This window comes from Panonychus citri, unplaced genomic scaffold, assembly GCF_014898815.1.
Source record: "Panonychus citri isolate SS breed McGregor unplaced genomic scaffold, ASM1489881v1 Contig00140, whole genome shotgun sequence".
Classification (NCBI taxonomy): domain Eukaryota; kingdom Metazoa; phylum Arthropoda; class Arachnida; order Trombidiformes; family Tetranychidae; genus Panonychus; species Panonychus citri.
Window position 1 is genome coordinate 1082955 of NW_026515545.1, and position 18527 is coordinate 1101481.

The 18527-nt window shown below is 30.1% G+C and overlaps 4 protein-coding genes and 1 long non-coding RNA gene across 8 annotated transcripts; 2 read left to right on the plus strand and 3 right to left on the minus strand.

Annotated features, from left to right (window-relative positions):
- The first annotated feature begins 1454 nt into the window (after window positions 1-1454).
- On the plus strand, window positions 1455-7064 carry LOC128394917 (EH domain-containing protein 3-like). 4 transcript variants are annotated; one of them, XM_053355296.1, is made up of 6 exons: window positions 1455-1796; window positions 2662-2779; window positions 3278-4429; window positions 4707-4988; window positions 5498-5903; window positions 6095-7064. In XM_053355296.1, exons 3-6 carry the CDS (start codon window positions 3518-3520, stop codon window positions 6154-6156), a joined length of 1662 nt encoding a protein of 553 aa, XP_053211271.1. In that variant the 5' UTR covers window positions 1455-1796; window positions 2662-2779; window positions 3278-3517; the 3' UTR covers window positions 6157-7064. The 4 variants fall into 4 exon arrangements, with proteins under 4 accessions (XP_053211271.1, XP_053211273.1, XP_053211270.1 ...); XM_053355298.1 differs by lacking the exon at window positions 1455-1796 and having other exon boundaries at window positions 2071-2779; window positions 6631-7064; XM_053355295.1 differs by lacking the exon at window positions 1455-1796 and having other exon boundaries at window positions 2073-2779.
- Window positions 7065-7963: 899 nt separating this feature from the next.
- Window positions 7964-16735, plus strand: LOC128394918 (protein Wnt-1-like). The gene is made up of 5 exons (XM_053355299.1): window positions 7964-8808; window positions 13329-13585; window positions 15144-15412; window positions 15605-15870; window positions 15977-16735. Exons 1-5 carry the CDS (start codon window positions 8720-8722, stop codon window positions 16176-16178), a joined length of 1083 nt encoding a protein of 360 aa, XP_053211274.1. The 5' UTR covers window positions 7964-8719; the 3' UTR covers window positions 16179-16735.
- Window positions 12372-13322, minus strand: LOC128394921 (uncharacterized). The gene is made up of 2 exons (XR_008326465.1): window positions 12784-13322; window positions 12372-12528 (listed from the first exon to the last, which is right to left on the minus strand). It is a non-coding gene; the product is annotated as an uncharacterized LOC128394921 (long non-coding RNA).
- On the minus strand, window positions 13573-14931 carry LOC128394920 (uncharacterized). Its single transcript, XM_053355302.1, has 2 exons — window positions 14777-14931; window positions 13573-14413 (listed from the first exon to the last, which is right to left on the minus strand). The coding sequence occupies exon 2, from the start codon at window positions 14396-14398 to the stop codon at window positions 13793-13795; it is 606 nt and encodes a 201-aa protein (XP_053211277.1). The 5' UTR covers window positions 14399-14413; window positions 14777-14931; the 3' UTR covers window positions 13573-13792.
- A 139-nt stretch (window positions 16736-16874) lies between the features above and the next one.
- On the minus strand, window positions 16875-18348 carry LOC128394878 (uncharacterized). The gene is made up of 2 exons (XM_053355248.1): window positions 17515-18348; window positions 16875-17434 (listed from the first exon to the last, which is right to left on the minus strand). Exons 1-2 carry the CDS (start codon window positions 18346-18348, stop codon window positions 17048-17050), a joined length of 1221 nt encoding a protein of 406 aa, XP_053211223.1. The 3' UTR covers window positions 16875-17047.
- Window positions 18349-18527: the final 179 nt, after the last annotated feature.

The following is an 18527-nucleotide window of genomic DNA, read 5'->3' on the forward strand; positions in this document are numbered from 1 at the left end:
GTAGTTAATTATGTTAATCATATTCAATGGAAAAAAAAATTTATCAATTGGTTACAATGTAATAATTAAAAATCATTGATTAACAATTTTCACTTTGATTTAATTTGATCAATAAAATTAATCAAGGACAAAGGAATCAAATTTTAATTGAATTGAAAGTTAATCAACAGTTAATTCAAATTGACAATCAAAATAATTAGTTACTATTTTAATATTTTATCATTTAAATTGCTTTCTAATCATTAAAGTTAATTTGATTACCAACAATTTATATTTTTACTTTCACAATGATTAAGATGATAATGTAAATTTAATCAGTAATCAATTTCCGGAATTATGATTAGGCCAAGGCTGAGTAAAAATATCAAATTAACAATCAAATTGTTTACAATTGAATTAAATTTGATTCAGTTTATATTGTTCACCTGATTGTTTGTTAAATTGTTCAATTGTTGAAGGCAATTTGTTTGATCAATTTGATTTTCCTTAATTATTTAGGTTAATCATTTAGACTTTAAGTCAACTGGAACTTTAAATTAACTAAATTAAGTTAATATTAACAATCAGATTTACTTTTTCAATGGCCAATCAACTGGACAATCAACTGATTGTTAATAATGAAAGGAAGTTTGAGTTAATTGTGATTACTAGTTAATCGTTAGTTAATTTGATTCGAGAAAATCAAATTTAATTCATTAATAATTTAATCACGATGATGACGATATTGATGATCAAATAGATTGTGAATATTAATTGTGATCATTTTCAAATCAATTACAATCAGTTAATTACCAGATACTTAATTCAAATGATTAGTAAGACAATTTAATTTGATTGAATGTCCTTCAATTAACCAATTCAATCAATGGTCACAAAAAAAAATTAAAGGGAAACAAATGAAAACAACTATTGATTGTTACTATTAATAAACTGATTTAGTTGATTGTCAACAATTTAAATGTTAAATCTTAACCATAAATTGTCAACAGTTGATTAGTGTTGATATTTCAATCAAACAATCAAACAATTTGATCCTAATTCAATAACAACAACAATAACAATCATGATGAAGGTTGATGATGATCAAATTAATTGTCATTTATCATCATTAACTAAATTACAAAAATCATTAACTTTAAATTGATTGTTAACTTGATTTGAAAGAATCAAATCAAATTAAATGATAGATTTTCAACGAAAATCAAAAAAAAAATTAAACACAATTAACCAATGGAAAAGTAAATTGTCAAAAATGATAGAAATGTTTGTAAATATCCAACTAATTAAAACTAATTGTGACAATTTAAATGTTAATTTGTTTAATTTTTGGTCTGATTATTTTTAGAAAAATTTGTTCACAATTAAAAAGCATTTGAAAAGTTTTCAAATGGAGAGAATTAAATTCTAATCCTGGTTAATCAACAAACTGTTAAATTGTTGGCTAAATTGTTGTTAACTCATCCTCCTTCCACCTTCATCATCACCTCCTCATCCTCAACAATTAACTTAATGAATCAATGATTAGTTTCCACTCGCAGTGTTGATCATTTATTTATTTTCTGGTGACGTGGTAACTTAACATTCACAACGTTTAACCAACAAACAGACAAAAGTAAAACTGTTCATCAATTAATTGTTATTAAATTGTGATCACCTCCATTTATAGAATTAGCAAATTACCAGTGTGATTTATTAATTACGATAGAAAATCAAATTGCTAATTCAACAATTGTAATTACATTTTCACTCTAAATGTTTGTTTACATTTTCACTTCTTCTCTTTCTGTTTATTGAAGGTAAGAGATTTTCTAATCATTCATATGATTTAATCTTAATAATAATTAATTGTGATTCTTTATTGTTTCATTTTCAAATTGTCATCATTTAACTGGTGATTTAATAGTAAATTGGTTAATTGTTGTTGTTTATTTCTCTTCGCCAGGTAAATCATTTCCTATTTTTCTCCACCCAATGGAAAACCGGATTGATTTTTTTTTCTATTCTCTGGTTTTTCAAAATTCTTTTCTCTTTTTTTTTAATTTCTCTTTCTTTCTCTTTAACCAATAATCACTTTTAATTCAGTTAATTTCAATTTCTTTAATTGTGTTTAATCAGTTCCCATTTTGGAATTAGTTTCAATTACCTTTTACCTCTGTAACTTATCGGTGATTCTTGTTACATTTTCAATCTTTGAAACGAAATTTGTGTTTACCTGTCAATTGTTTGATTCCAATAACAACACAATCAATTTATCTTTAATTTTCTCTTTGTTCTTCTCTCTCTTTTTTATATTTTCTCTTTCTTTTCTTCTCTTTCTACCTTTTTCTTCTTCTCTTTCTATTTTTGTTCTCTTTCTCTTCTTCTTCTTTCCTGTGTTTCAAATTCTCTTCTTCTACTCTCTTGGTCTCTCCTTTTCTCTTCATTTTGTGTTGATGTTACTTGAGAAAAAAAAGATCATCACATTTTGCCTTCTTCTTTTTCTCTAAAAAGCAATTAAATTAATTCTTTTTATTTCTCTCTTTCTCTCTCCAACTAATTAACTTTCTATAACATCACCATCATCATCATCATCATCTTATTGGTATAAATCGTCTGGTATTCTCGATTTCTCTTAATCCTTAATCCATCATCGTTTGGTTAACAACCCAAATCTCCGGGTAGATTTTTTGTTCTTTTCTACTCTGACTATGTTTACATATTGAAGTGAATTATTTTCTATTCTACAATTTCAATTATTTCTACAATTTAATTATCCTGATTTCACCTTTGCCGAAAAAGGGTAAGTGTTGATCATCATTTACCTTTTTCCCTTTGTCCTTGTCTATTTAAACCTCTTGTTTTCTCTCTCTCTCTTTTTTTTTCTCTTTTCTCTTCATTTGTCAACCTGTTTTCTTTTCTCTTTTGCCTCATCATCATTTTCAATCTCTTTCTCCCAATACTTGTTACTCTTGGTTCCTTCTCACCATTCGGGTAATCACACCGAGATCAGTTTAGAATTTAAAATTGTTTTCTCTTTCTCTTCCACCAAATTAACATTTATCACTTCAATTATCATGCTCATGATTCTGATTAAAAACAATTAGAAATTCTTTATGTTATTACCTCTATCATTAACCACGGTGGGTGTTTAAACAATTGTAACCTTGGATATGACAGTTGATTTTTCCCCTTGTAACAATCACTACTCTTCCTCTCTCCTTGTCTAAAGTGTTAACATGTATCTAAATTAATTGTTGTTTAAAAATTGATCTAATTTTATTTTTCTGTATTCTATTAGGTTTACCATTACAACTACTATTCAAATAATATCTTAACCTATTATTGTTTTGATTTATATTCAAATTGATTGGCTATTGGATTTATTGGATTATCATCATTTTAACTGAAAAATTTTGATTATTACAAGTCAAATTTGGTTTACCTGTTTGTTAACTGTTCTATTCTTGATTGTGATCAAAATTTCTCTTCTCTTGGTTTAAATTTGCTGTTGTGACAATTATTCTATTTTATTAACAAGATGTACAGTTTCTTACGACGTAACGATAACCGTAAGGAAGCGGATACATTCATCTCTGTGAATGAAGGATTAAAGAGATTATATAAGACCAAGATTCTTCCTCTTGAAGAGCATTATTTGTTTAAAGATTTTCACTCACCACCATTGGAAGATGCTGATTTTGATGCTAAACCAATGGTACTTTTGGTTGGACAATATTCAACCGGTAAAACAACTTTTATCAAATATCTTTTGGAACAATCATTTCCTGGTATTCGTATTGGACCTGAGCCAACAACAGATAAATTTATAATTGTTATGCATGGTGAACAAGAGACAGTTACTCCTGGTAATGCTCTAGTCGTTGATCCTAAAAAACATTTCCGTCCATTATCAAAGTTTGGTGGAGCTTTTCTCAATCGATTACAATGTTCAACGGTTAACTCACCTGTTCTAGAATCTATAACCATTATTGATACTCCAGGTATTTTATCAGGTGAAAAGCAACGTGTTGATCGTGGTTACGATTTTACCGGAGTCCTTGAATGGTTTGCTGAACGTGTTGATCGGATTATCCTTTTATTTGATGCCCATAAGTTGGACATTTCCGATGAATTTAGACGTAGCATTGAAGCACTACGAGGACATGATGATAAAATAAGAATTGTTCTCAATAAAGCAGATATGGTTGACCATCAACAGTTAATGAGGATTTATGGTGCTCTCATGTGGTCATTGGGTAAAGTTTTCAATACACCTGAGGTGTCCCGTGTTTATATTGGATCATTTTGGGATAAACGATTACAATATGATGATAATCGTAAACTATTTGAAGCTGAAGAGCAAGATCTTTTCGCAGATCTACAAAGTCTCCCTCGTAATGCTGCTCTTCGTAAGCTTAATGATCTCATAAAGCGAGCTCGATTAGCCAAGGTAAAGAAGAAAAAAATTAAATTCTCTTCACGGAACATCTCCCTCTTCTCCTCTCTACTTGATTTCCATGCCTCGGTTCACCCTTAATTATAATTCTTCTCAATTTACCTCTTCTTACTCACCATGTTCTCTCTCTCTCTCTCTACACCTATTTTCACATTCTCTGTCTCTTTAAATAGTATAAGGATTTAAATTCTTTGTCTAATCATTTTGATTTCATCTTATTTTTCTTTTATTCTCTTTTGTTATTTCCGATTCTCATCTTCTACCTCTTTAGGTCCACGCCTACATAATCAGTGCCTTGAAACGAGAGATGCCTACATTAATGGGAAAGAATAATAAAAAGAAGGAATTAATCAAGCATTTGTCTAATATTTATGCCTCCATATCCAAGGAACACTCAATCGCCGAGGGAGATTTTCCACCTCTCAGTGAGATGCAGGAGAAACTTCTTGACCATGATTTCACCAAATTCAATGCATTAAATAAGCGATATATTGATGCAGTTGACAAGATGCTTAAAGAAGATATTGCTCGTCTTATGTCTCAAATACCACAGGTAAAATGTTCATGTTTATGGTTATTGTTTGAATGATTGCAACTTTAACCATTCACTTTGTGACATAGTTTCTTCCTTTAATTAGTGTTGATCTATTTTCCAATCAGTCTGGTGAAGTAATTTTTTACTCACAAGTAAATTGTGATTATGAAGTGCAAGAAAAAGATTCCAAAAAAAGCTTTCATGGAAACCGGAACATGATGAAAACCACTAAACATCATGTTGACAGACATAATCATCTTAAATCGCTCTAATGATTCCATTCATTCTTGACACAATATGAGCCCTTGATCATCATCGCCATCATGATGGTAACCAAGGGCTTAATTGTTTGAGATTTAGTTGTAACCCTTGAAAATTGTTGTAACGCCACAACAACCAGGTCAACCTTAACTATGGTGGTTTTTTCAAAATGTTTCCTGTTTTTTTTGTACACAAAAAAAAAGATAATTGACCACTTTGAGTTCATTTCTAATTCTGATTATTTTGATTTAATTTTCTCAATTTAGGAACAAGCTAATCAAGCTGTAGACGAATCAGCTGTTAAAGGAGGTGCCTTTGAACATGCCCAAGAATCACCGTTTGGTTTTGGCCGAGGCGAGGGTATTGATGAAGGTGCTTTCGACTCTAAATGGGTCGTTTCTAAAGAGAAGCCCAAATATGATGAAATATTTTCCGCTCTTCACCCGCAAGATGGTAAAGTTTCCGGTGCCGTTGCCAGGGAGGAACTCATTAAATCAAAACTTCCCAATTCTGTGTTATCAAAAGTTTGGCGTTTAGCTGATGTTGATCATGATGGTTCTCTTGATTCTGATGAATTCGCCTTAGCTATGCATCTTATTAATGTTAAACTAGATGGTCATGATTTACCCGCTGAATTACCGGCTCACTTAATACCACCTTCTAAAAGAAAGGGTATTGAATCTTGAAATTTTCAAACTTTCATAGAAAACTTTCCCTCTTCTCTGCCTCTTTTTAAGTTCTAATTGTTCTAATTTGTTAATTGTTGAAACAATTCTTCACTTTATCTCTTTAATTATTCCACCTCCTTAATGTTTGTGATTTTTTGTGACTTTTTAATGATTACTAAATTATTCCTTGTATAGATCAAACATCTAGTACAAATGGATGGTCTCAGTCGGATGGAGATGCTCCTCCTGAGTACTAATTGAAATTGTTTCAACAACAATTAACCGATTAATTGTGAAGAAAATCATTCTTCCTCCTTCTCATTTTCTCACTTTTCTCAATTATCCTTATATATCTCTCTCTCTCTCAACATGATCAAAATTAATAGTGATTAATATCCGAAAGAACTTAATGTTAATTGTAACAATCAACATCCTTTTAAATTGTAACAATTTCCATCTTCTAATATTATTGCTATCAAAAGTTTGGTCTATTGACAAATTTTGAGGCGAAATGTTAATCAATATTAATCTCACAAAATTAATATTGATGATAATTTAAGATTGAGATCATAATTTGTCATCTTTTTTAATCAGATTCCCAATGTCTTTTTTTAAATTATCCCAATTAGTTGATTTTGTTATTTCCAAACCGTACTTATATATACTTTATTTAATTACCCATGTAATTTCATTAATTTACCCACATTAATCAATACCCAACATTAAAACAGGAGAGAGGGTCGATCATTGGGAATGATTAACAAGCAACAATTAGAATTGATTGTTGTCAACCATTACCACCCACCATTGGAAACAATCAGAGGGAGAGAAAAGCCAACACAATTGGATTAACAAGTTAACTAAATCAAACCAATTATTTCAAAAACACTCGTTACAATATATACAACAACTATTATTAATTTAACGTCAACAATTAAATTTTAATTGTTGATGTTGATTTTTTTTCCTGCTGAAAACAAAGAGGCAAACCAAAACAATCAACAAAACTCATTGATCATCTCATCAATACACAATCAACAAATTATTTATCATCTTTGCAAATCCCCGTTAACTTAATTATTAATGATGAAAACTTATAAAAAGCAACAATGTTAAATTTAAATTTTTAATAATTACTAATTAAAAATGAAAACTTCTAATTTAATTGTATAAATACACCTCAGGTGACCAGATTACCTGTCGTCACAATTGATGATTAACCTAATGATGGTTTTTTTTTGTCATACCGATTGTGTTAATTAAGTTAATGACTTGAGGAAAATTAATGTATGTGAACAAAGTCATTGACAATTTAATCAACATACACATGGAAAAACAGTCCAATTACAATTGGTAACAATTAAAGTAGTTAAAGGCGGTGATGAAAATTAGAAAGAGAAAAAGAAAGAGAAAAAAGTTATTTCTTTTTTTTTCTTCTCAAGGAAAAGTATAAACCGAGAATCGCCCTCAGGCTATTTCACATACACAATGGATTCCAGGGTCACAGGTACGTATTTATATATAAGAATTAACTTGTCGATTGTTGATGAAAAGAAATGATCTTTATATTGAATTGACTGAATTATTTTCCTTGATTGTTGTTCAGTTACTGTTCCAGAATTTCCCGCCAATAGTTTGGTACAAATGTTGAATCGATTGTTAGAAATTGAAAAGAATTTTTTTCTCTTTCTCTTTTTTTCCTCTTACATTTGTATTCTAAGTTTTGCAATTAAATTAATCGTTGAATTGTAATTACAATTAAATCACCTTTTGTATCATTTAATGATGTAGTTGATGATGATGATGATAGAGATGAGAAATAAGGAGGAGGAAGAGGCTTTGAGAGAGTAAAAGAAAGTGAAACTCGGTTTACTTTTCTTGTTTTGTTTTCTATTCTTTTTTTCTTGTTGCTGTGTCCAAAGAATGATGATAGAGAAAGAGAATGAAAGAAAGATGGAGATGATGATGATAATGATGAGAGAGAGAGAGAGAGAGAGAGAGAGAAAGTGAGTACAGTCTCTCGGAAAAAAAGTAATTGCAGGTTTTAATGTTACTCTGGGTAAAGCTATTGGATGGGAAGGAGTTCTTGCTGTACGCAAGTATATACTTGAAGATGATGGAGACAGAGAGAGAGAGAGAGAGAGCGAGAGATGATGAGGATGATGAGGGAGAGGGCAGAAGGGGCGATGAGATAGGCCGAAGTTAAGAATCCAAAGTAGCTCATCAGTTGGGACTTCGCTCCGATCGAAGGCAAAATCTAGACCTTTTTTCACACCTTAATTTTCACTCTCTCCTTTAATTCAGTCCATTCATTTACAATTATCCTCGTTAATCAATCAACAATTTAATCATCATCATCATCATTCAACTTTAATCATCGTGATTATTTCAATTACAACTACAAGTTTTGTCGACATCACTTTTGATTAACTTAAATATTAGTTGAAACTTTGATTCGTCACTTTTATTTTGTTTGCAATCTTGTGTTTAATTGTTTCAATAAATTAACTAATCTTGTTTACTTTTTTTTTATGATTAATTGATTGTGCTGTTCACACCTATGGATTTATATTGATTAACTTTTAACTTTATTTTGTGATTGATTTGTTTTTAATGTGACTTTGGTTTCAATTGGTTTTTGGATTGTGGTTAAAAAGCTAATTGGTTCATTTATACTCACAATTTACTAATTACCAAGACAATTATCATGTTTGGATAATAACATTTTCCAATTTGATTTAAATTTCAAATCAGAATAAAATTCAATACGATTTTCAATTTCTACTATTAAATTATTTAATCCCTTAATCAATCATCACAATGGATAATCATAAGTCAATCATCATGATTAACACAATTGTAATCATTTCATTTATCATCAATTTACCAACAGTCCATTCATCTTGGTGGTAAGTTAATTACAATTAACTTTCTAATTCTAAACTAATTAAACAGTAATTACCTTGATTGAGATCATTGAAACAATACAAATGTAAATTTCTGGCTTTAAATCAAGCAAATTGTTCAAATAATCATTGAATGAGATAGACATGATTGACTAATCACCAAATTAGCAAAGTAATTAGTTAATCAACACTCAAGTGATTTACGTTAATGGTTAACGTCAATTGAATTTAACTTTATGTCCATCGTACTGAAATTTAATTGTCACAACTTATACATAGAGAAACAATAAACTCACTTGTTCTAATTGTTACAATTAAAATTTTTCGAGAAAATTTTCACTCTCAAAATAACAATTTACTTAATCCTCGTTTCTTTGAGCGGGATTAATTGTTACCGTTGTAATAATAATATCGAGTGACAATGTTATCCTCTTGTTTATCTTTCGTTAAATTAATTTGCCAAAATTTTCTCATTGATTCTAATTGTTATCATCACTTTAATCATCATCATCCTACTCATAATTGTTTGTATTCTTAAAAAAGTTAAGTCTCAGTGAATCTGTGGATTCCCATGTAACATGATGAGATTAACATCTTTCCGTTTCGTTGATTATCTTATATCATTTTTACATTCAAACCACAACAATTTATTTAAATTGTTATTCTCTTGATTACCATGGATTATATTTCATTGAAAATCTAATCTAAATTCCCCAGATTTCTGTTAGGTGAATATCTTTTGAGTGGTTTCTTTGTTTTCATATTAATACTTGGAATTTGTTTATCGTATTCCAAATTATTCTGAGTTCTGATTCTCAAAACTATCAGTGAATCTCTTTGGGGCTCTTTTCATTATCCTTAATTATTCCGGTAAATTGATGAGGACCATTTGCAATGTTTTCCTGGTGATATTCATTCATGGTACTAACTTATTGGTTGACCCTTAGTTTTTGTCATTATTTGATTTCAATCATGATGATAATTCAGTGAGATGGTGATTCAGATTCTTGAAAATCAGTCAACATTATCACCACACCTTTGATTATTATCTTTTCTCACCTTGTTTCGGATGGTTAAATGATTTCTTTCAAATTCTTACAAAATTAGTTACTTTATTATCATCATTTGAATCTTTCTTATGAGTTTTCAACAATTCAAGTTTCCATGATTTCAGAATCAAGGCAAAAACTCATGACGATGGCAACGATCTCATCAAAATCTCCGTCTGAGAAGTAAATTACCATTTAATTGACTGGAATTTGATTGAATCAACGTCAAAAAATATGCAACAATTAACTTGAAAAATCAACATTCTCCATCATGATCAGCCTTAATCAATTGGTAACCACAAGTTCTTGAACTTGAATCACTTTGAATCAAAATTGTGACCATCAACTGTAAGATATTATTAAAATAAAAGGAGTTATAAACATGAGGGATGTTGATAATCAACAAATTGTGCTCATCATCAATCATAATTGATTCAAATCAACAAGATGAAAGTAATTAAATGAATGTATCGTTGAGAAGTTACATCACTTAAGAAATCAAATGAAAATCCATTTTTATTTCACCAAAATTAAGACAATTGAGTTAATTACTGTTAACTAGAAACGCTGACCGGATATCAATAGATTGTCGCAATCAACCTTAATCATTAGATTCTGATAACAATCAGCTAACGGAAATACAGAAAAGGATAAAATTTAGAAGACAAAAGAGACAAAACTTTTCTTGCCCAACTAATTTATCTAAATTTATGAATACAAGGAAATCTTTCCCATGGTAATAAAACCAAACATCTAAATTGATCTGTATCGATAATGAAAGAGAACCATTGAGTGAGTGAGTGAGTGAGTGTGAGAGAAAAAAGGATGAAGATGATATAATCGAAAGGCTAATATACCAAGTATACACACACGAAAAGGATGGAGTCCAATAGGAAGAGGAAATGATGAGGAAGATAAAAACATTGAAACCATAGAGAAAAGAGATAATTTTATATTCTTTTTTCTTCTCTCTCTCTCTCTCTCTCTCTCTCTCTCTCTCTCATTTTTATAGCTCATTCTCAGTTTCTTGACCTGGAATTTTATAGTCATCGTGATATCCATCCTAGAGAAAAGAAGAAAAAAAGATGAAGAGAAAAAGAAAAAGAAAGAAATTATCATTATTACTATTCCCTAGTTGTCGGTTCTCTCATTGGATTACACAGAATTGGAAAATGGTTCGAAATGGTTATTTCTTTTTCGAAAATACAACAAATCAACTGAGAATCTGCTCGTAATGAGTAAACCGATTATTGTTATTGGTATAATATCGGATTCTCTGTGAGTTTATGCATAATATTTACCAGAGAGAAACAAAAGTTATTATGGAGATTAACTTATTCTCTCTCCTTTTTTATATTACGATTGTTTGATTTTTTTTCCTTCATTCGATATTTAATTGCTCAACATCATCTTTAATTTATTTCTATTTCTTTTATTACCTTTACACTATTATTATCATGTTAACTTCCTTGTTCCTATGTATCTCTTTCAATGGATAATCATGACTTATGACTTATTCAGTTGATCAAATTTTATGCTTCACTTTGGATTTAATTTAATCTCATTCTCTTTTATATGGATTAGGTTATTTACTCATCATTTATTTCCCGTTTGGTCAGCGTTTTAATCTCTTTGGTCAAGCTTAAGGTCGCAAATAATTTATTAGATTTTCTTGTTATCCACTATATTAGTTTTCTCGATTACAAATATAATATAATATCATCTGTTTATCGAGAAAATCATTTCAATCACTTTTCTATCATTCATACAATATAAGAATCTTTTTTTCCCTTTCATTTGATTACTAAAATTCTAATCAATTTGTGATGATTGATTACAATTTAAAGTTTCTCAATGACAACTATTTTTTGCTCTCTCTCTCTCTCATTTAATGGTTAACAATTTAACCTAATTAACTGTTTACAAGTTAAATCATTTTTCCTTCTTAGGATATTTTAAATGGTTAACTTGTTGAACGTTTTGTTTAAGCGAAACAACAAATTTTATTAATTCAACTGATTAACAGTTAAATTGTGTTCAATTAACACTTTCATGTTAATTTTAACAAGATAATTGTTAATCAACAATTGTTTTTAGAGAGAAAAAAGGTCAACAATTAAATTGATTGAGAGGAAAACTCATAGATTATCATTTTCTTTCATGTGGATCAAACAATAACAATAAAATTGATCAGCTGTAAATTAAAATCTATTGGTTTATCATTTTATCATTTCCAATAATAAACTATCTTAAACTTTTTCTCTTCTTCTCTATTTTTCTTTGTAGATTTAAGTGATTTGTCTATTATATATAAATTTTCTCAGCACTATTCCTATAAAACCATTATCATTATCGATAATAATAATGCCGTCATTAGATCAACACATAGAAAGAGAGATGATAAGATGAGCGTGATCCTCTTTTTGGCCTCTTCTCTTTTCTCCCTCGGTCTCTCATTGAATTTGAAACAATTTATGGCGAAACTGGTTTGTACCATTAATCAGTTGATAAAAGCAATGAAAGTGAAATGATGTCTGTTAATCTTCAAAGTTACAGCTTCTCATCGACATTATTACATAGATTCCAGGTAAACGGGAGAGCGAAAAAGAGAGATAAAGATGAAACTGGGCTAATGATACTTTAAACTCTAAAGAGAGAAAAGGAAACCGTTTACCTTGAATAGAAAAAAAAGAGAAAAAAAAGAAAACATTGTCAATATAATCAAAACGATAATCAGAGAAAAGAAAAGAAGTCATCAACCAGAAAGGTCAATCCAAAGAAGAAAACCTCATAGAGATATTACAATTCTCTCGTTTTTATGATACAATTGTAATAACAATCTATGGAAAGTTATCATTTGGAATTAAATCCATTTATTGGTATGTTTTTCTTCTTCCTTTTCTTTTGATTATTCCAAATGATAAACTACCTTTTTTTTCAATTTCGTTTTTATTTCTGTCGATTTAAGTGATTAGTATGTTGTTTTCTTCTTTGTTCTTTACTCTATATCATCATCAATGGTAATAACTGTTCAGTGATAACGACATTAGATCAACACATAACCAAAAGCGAAGAGAAAATGGAAATTGACCCTCTCTTTTTCCTCTTCTTTTTCCTTTGGTTTTTGTTCCAATTTTTGGGTCCAGTATTTATCGTTCCTTTTGCTCTCTTTTTTGCTCTCTCTCTCCTTTTCGCTCCCTGGAATGATAATGATGAGAAAAGAAGAGAAAATTAGTGTTAAAAAAATAGATATAAAGATGATTGTAGTTTCTTTGTTTTTCTATGTGTTTGTTTTTTACGATAGGTTAAGTGAGAAGATGAGGAAATAATGTAATAGGTGGTAAATGGGCAAAAGTATCACTGTAACACTTGGAAATGTATAGAAATTACTATTGGAAAATAAAATAGATTTCAGAGTTAATTGTTGCTGATGTTTTTTTTGTTCTTTCTTTGGTTCGAATATATATTTTTTAGGTCTCTTGGAATACCAACATCTCATCAGGAAATTTTACAAATCAAGCCAATCGCTGCTAAAGCTCATTGTCGTGATCATCCATCTTTGGAAGATGGTCAAAAGCAACTTTGTGAGCTTAATCATCATGTCCTTCAAGCAATTAGCAAAGGAGCCAAATTGGGTATAGATGAGTGTCAACACCAATTTAGACGGAATCGCTGGAATTGTACAACTTTTAATGACCATCCAAAGCTATTTGGCAGTGTTGTTGAAACAAGTGAGTAACAATTAGTATTAATCAATTTATGGCTTATTTATCGTTTGTACTTTCGATGGGTTGAAACTTTTTCGTGTCAATTTGCTTGCAAAAAGTTTAAAGTAATAAAGTATAATCGGGAATATAAATAATGAATTTCAGGTAATAACGGGACAGAATAAAATGATGAAAATTGAATAAAGGCTTAATGATTAATCAATGATGATTCTAGGGATTTGATTGCTCCTGTTGTTGGAGTTTCAGTTGCTGTAATCGTTGATCTTGTAGTTGTTTTGATAAAGGTTTAGGTTTTGTTTTGATAACCACTGGAGTTGATTGTGTCTTTGATTGAGCTTTAGCTTGAAGTTGGCAGGTTAAAGATTTGGCTAGTGAGGTGAATAATGGTTTTGGTTTAGCTAATAGCGAAGAAAATTTTGTAGATAATGTTGTTGGTTGTGGAAGTTGTTGTTGTGGTTGGGTGGAATAAGGTGGTTGTAAAAGTTTAGATGCAGATGATGACGATGAACTGGAAAAGACTCGTTGTTTGGTTGATTTTCTAGCATGTCGACGCATATTTTTCTTAATTGGACGCATACTTTGATTGTAAATGTTTACAAAGAATATTTTCTTCTGATAAAATTCAATAACCAATTGAGGAACCAAAACATTTGTCAAAGTTGAAGGCATTAGCGTTTTTTTACCACCTTCCAATAAGACATAATGAACTAATCTACCACCGATATTGGTAATGTCCAAAATTTGTGAAATATTTACATCATCAATGGGATGAGAAACATGATCAGGAAATGGAACTTGAACATCAGAATTTAACATTTCGTTTCGTAAAATCTACAAAGAAACAAAAGAAAAGTGTATTAAACCACAAGCTACAAAAAAAATCACGAAATAGAATAAAAAGAAAAAGAAAAAAAAAGCTGAAATCTAATAATTTGATTAATGTTTCTATTCATCTAAACAATCTAAATACACTATGATTGAGTAAACAAAAGATATACCAATTAACCTCAAGAGGAAAATTTAGCAAATGATTAGTCATTATCAATGGTCATCAACATGATGATTAAACAATTAACAGTCCAAAAGGTTAAGTTTGGTCATTAATGGAAAACCAATTTTAACCAAATCAACAGAAAAATAAGAGAACAAATAAAATCTTCAATTTCTATCAACAATTAGAATCATTATACTTACAATAAATTTCCACAGGCTATTGATGACTCTGTAAATGAGTTAATTGTCACAGTAATTAAAGTAATAAAAAGATTAATAGAGAAAAAAATAAAACAATTAAAAAGAAATCAAATCAAAATCAAATGAAAACGAGAGAGAGAGAGAAAAAAGCTAATTAAACAATCGTGTTAATGGAACACCAGATGTCGCCACGAGTGTTCGAGGGAAAAACTAATGTTATTCAATTAGAAAAGAAAATTTTTCCCTCATTGATTGATAACCAATCAGAATCGTTGGCGAATTTAAATTTAATTTGTAAAGAAGAATTTTTTTCAATTCTATTTTTTGTTTTTCTTTTGTCTTGTTATTTTCTATTTGTTTCTTAAAGGAAGTCGGGAAAAGGCTTATCTTTACGCAATTTCATCTGCTGGTTTAGCTTATACGGTAACCAAGGCCTGTAGTCAAAGTCTATTGGCTAATTGTAGTTGTGACAATGGAATCCGGAGTAAAACAACCAAAGGAAAATGGAGTTGGGGTGGTTGTTCAGACGATATTCAATATGGTTCTTTGTTTAGTCGATCGTTTCTTGATACATCGGAGGATAATAAAACTGCTGATGGTTTGATGAACATTCACAATAATGAAGCTGGAAGATCGGTAATGTTTCAATAATTTTCTCATTTTCTATTCTGTAAACTATTCTATTTGTAACTAGAGTTATTCTTGGGTGAACTCTTTTATTTATAGTATTACTTTTTGTCTTTTTATAAATGGTAATAATTTTTACGTTTTTTTTGCTCTTTACTTTCTTTTTATTATTTATTTATTTTTTTTTTTGGTGCCAAGTAGATTCTTAAATCTAAAATGGAAAGAGTCTGTAAGTGTCATGGAGTCTCTGGTTCGTGTACAATGAGAGTTTGCTGGCGTAAATTGGGATCATTCAGGGGAATCGGTGATGAACTGATGAAACGATTTGATGGAGCAACTAAAGTACGTTTGGTGGCAAAGAAAACAAAACCTCGACTCAAACCGATCATGAGAGAAGCTAAGAAACCAAGTAGACGAGATCTTGTTTTTCTTGAACCATCGCTCAACTATTGCGAACGAAATGAGACGTGAGTGTTTTTCTCCTTTTAACAAATGAAATCACCTTCTATTGGATTTACAGTTAATCGTATTAATTATTTACCTTTTTACTCATGTTTTTTTTCTTTCATTAAGACTCGGAATTCTTGGTACACAGGGTCGTCGTTGTAATGCTACAAGTTTGGATACTGATTCATGTAAATTACTCTGTTGTGGTCGAGGATATCATACAATGGTGAGAAGTGTCGAGGATAAATGTAACTGTAAATTCATTTGGTGTTGTCGTGTTGATTGTCAAAAGTGTATGGCACAAAAAGAGGAACACTTTTGTAACTAAATCAATCACTTGGACAACAATAATCATCACAATCATCACGAATACCTGGAAAATTACCTCATCATTTCACTTTTCCTCTTCAAAAGAGCAACTAAACTAATCCAATTGTCATCATAATCTTTCATCAATAGATTTCCCTATGAAACATGAAGATGATGATGTTAATCCCACCCGATAACCAAGACTGATTTAATATCCATTAATTGAGACAAACAAAAAATCATCTTCATAGATTTAAACATCAACTATCCTAATCATTTTCTTTTTCACTATAATTTGTGTTTCTTTTTATATATTAATAGAATAGAAAGAATCAACTTGATTACTTTCTAATCTTTTTACTCATTGAAATGAATTGAATGGATCTCTTTCAAACAAATATAATCATTATTGATTAACTAATTAACTATAAATATGTAAAATATTAATGAAAACTTTCTAATCCAATGAAACAAAGGTCAAACCGTTGATCTTTCCAATAGGAACAACAATTAATAGATTAAATCAACAATGACAATAATCATAATCACAATAAAAGATAATTAATTTACTTGTTATGCATAAATTGTGCTCAATCAACTGAAAAACAATTACATAATTGTCTTGATTGTAGAATAATAATTTTGTTAAGTTGAAAGTGATAACTGGTAATTACTTTTTTTTGGGTTGAACTTTTGATTTGGTGGTTAAATCGGTTCGAGTTAATTTACTCTTGGTACTCAAAAGTTTACTAGAAATCTTCAGGTCACCTTTGCCCAGCGACAAGAATTCGGATGAACTTTTCTTCGGTACCTTGTCACTTAATTCGAGCATCGGTAAAGTTTTCTCACTATAACCTAAAATCTTAACAAACGTAGACGATTTCGAGTCTAAATTGAACTCGACAGGTTTAATTTGCTTTTCGATGGTCCAGTGATCGATTTAATTTTCTGAATCGAAAGGTCAATATTGGGTGATAGATCAGGTAATATCTTGGACTTGGACTTTTTCACCGTGGGGTCGGTTAAAATGCTACTTTTAAGTTTCCTTTGAATTCGTGAGTTTTTACGTTTCGTTTTATTTTGTGAAGGTGGAACTACAAATCTGGCCTCAGTAAAAGACGATCCGAGAGCAATAGAGAGGCTAGAGTTTTTCTTCAACGGAATACGAGTGTAAAAAAATATCAACATACTGGAGAAAAGTACAATTCCCGCAATAAACGAAGCCGAATAGATCAGAACATAATATCGACTCATCCAATTATCTTGTATCAATTGCTAAAGGAAAAGTCGAACGAACAAAAATCAAATTAAACCAAGAAAATAAAGAAAGAAAGAGAGAGAATCGAAAATTCTACCTTGGAACAAGTGAAATAATTACAATCTGCCGGACAATTAGCGACTTCGAGGCAATCACAATGCTCTTTACCCTCTATTAGGCCATTTCCACAAACGGGCAAGGCCACATCTTCTGGAATTGACCTTCCACAGGTATAGTTTCTTTCGTACAGATATTCGCCAATACATTTAAACAGATCGGGTTTTTGATTGATAAACGAATCATACTCCAAAACCTCACAATTAACAGGACCGCCACCGTAGTTACATGTTTTTCCACAACTGATTATGTTGAATAATGAAATCAATATATCATCTCCCATCGAATATGGTTTGCCTGTTTGATTATAACTCCAAACGAATAACGGCATTCTATTTTCTTCACAAAATCTCATCCTCACGGCATTAAGTGACCGAGGCCTATTGTATAAAACGATAACCATAATGGTAATACCATCAATTTGATCCTTCCAAATATCTCGTAGTTTAAAATCAACCCAACGATCGAATTCTCTGTGGCTTACATTGACCAAAGATTCCGGAAATTTGGGCACATAGGAAAATCCTCTGACATATGAAATCATTCCTGTCTTGGATAATATTTTATTCATGTAAACGAGATTATTTTTCATGGAGGTTAAATCAGATTCCAAGTTGGATGTTGTTGATTGTTCATGGATAAAGTAAAAAGCCGGATAAACGATTATATCGACTGCAGTTATATTGGTAACCAAGGAAATTGTCAAATTAACTTCACTTATTTGGTCAATCCATTCAATTGTATCACTCCTCTCATCTGAATTAATTATCACAATAAATGTCAATAGAACCAAATTGTATAACCATCCTCTCATTGAGAATAATAAGTTAATCAATTGGAACTGAATAAAGATCAATGTGATTATCAATTTTTGCTTAAATCATAAATTTAAAGGTTTACAAATTATTAGTCTACTAATTAACCAAATCCTTTCACTTTACATTTAGTATCTAATTAAAAGTTGATCATTAATTTTGATGAAATGATGGTAAC

Excerpts from the sequence above, each read along its gene's own strand:
- LOC128394917 (XM_053355296.1), top strand. The coding sequence starts at position 3,518 with ATGTACAGTTTCTTACGACGTAACGATAACCGTAAGGAAGCGGATACA. Across the intron at positions 4,989-5,497 it reads TTATGTCTCAAATACCACAG|GAACAAGCTAATCAAGCTGT; the intron begins GTAAAATGTTCA and ends TTCTCAATTTAG. Across the intron at positions 5,904-6,094 it reads ACCACCTTCTAAAAGAAAGG|ATCAAACATCTAGTACAAAT; the intron begins GTATTGAATCTT and ends TTCCTTGTATAG.
- LOC128394918 (XM_053355299.1), top strand. The coding sequence starts at position 8,720 with ATGGATAATCATAAGTCAATCATCATGATTAACACAATTGTAATCATT. Across the intron at positions 15,413-15,604 it reads ATAATGAAGCTGGAAGATCG|ATTCTTAAATCTAAAATGGA; the intron begins GTAATGTTTCAA and ends GGTGCCAAGTAG. Across the intron at positions 15,871-15,976 it reads TATTGCGAACGAAATGAGAC|ACTCGGAATTCTTGGTACAC; the intron begins GTGAGTGTTTTT and ends TCTTTCATTAAG.
- LOC128394920 (XM_053355302.1), bottom strand. The coding sequence starts at position 14,398 with ATGTTAAATTCTGATGTTCAAGTTCCATTTCCTGATCATGTTTCTCAT.
- LOC128394878 (XM_053355248.1), bottom strand. The coding sequence starts at position 18,348 with ATGAGAGGATGGTTATACAATTTGGTTCTATTGACATTTATTGTGATA. Across the intron at positions 17,435-17,514 it reads ATTATTTCACTTGTTCCAAG|CAATTGATACAAGATAATTG; the intron begins GTAGAATTTTCG and ends CTTTTCCTTTAG.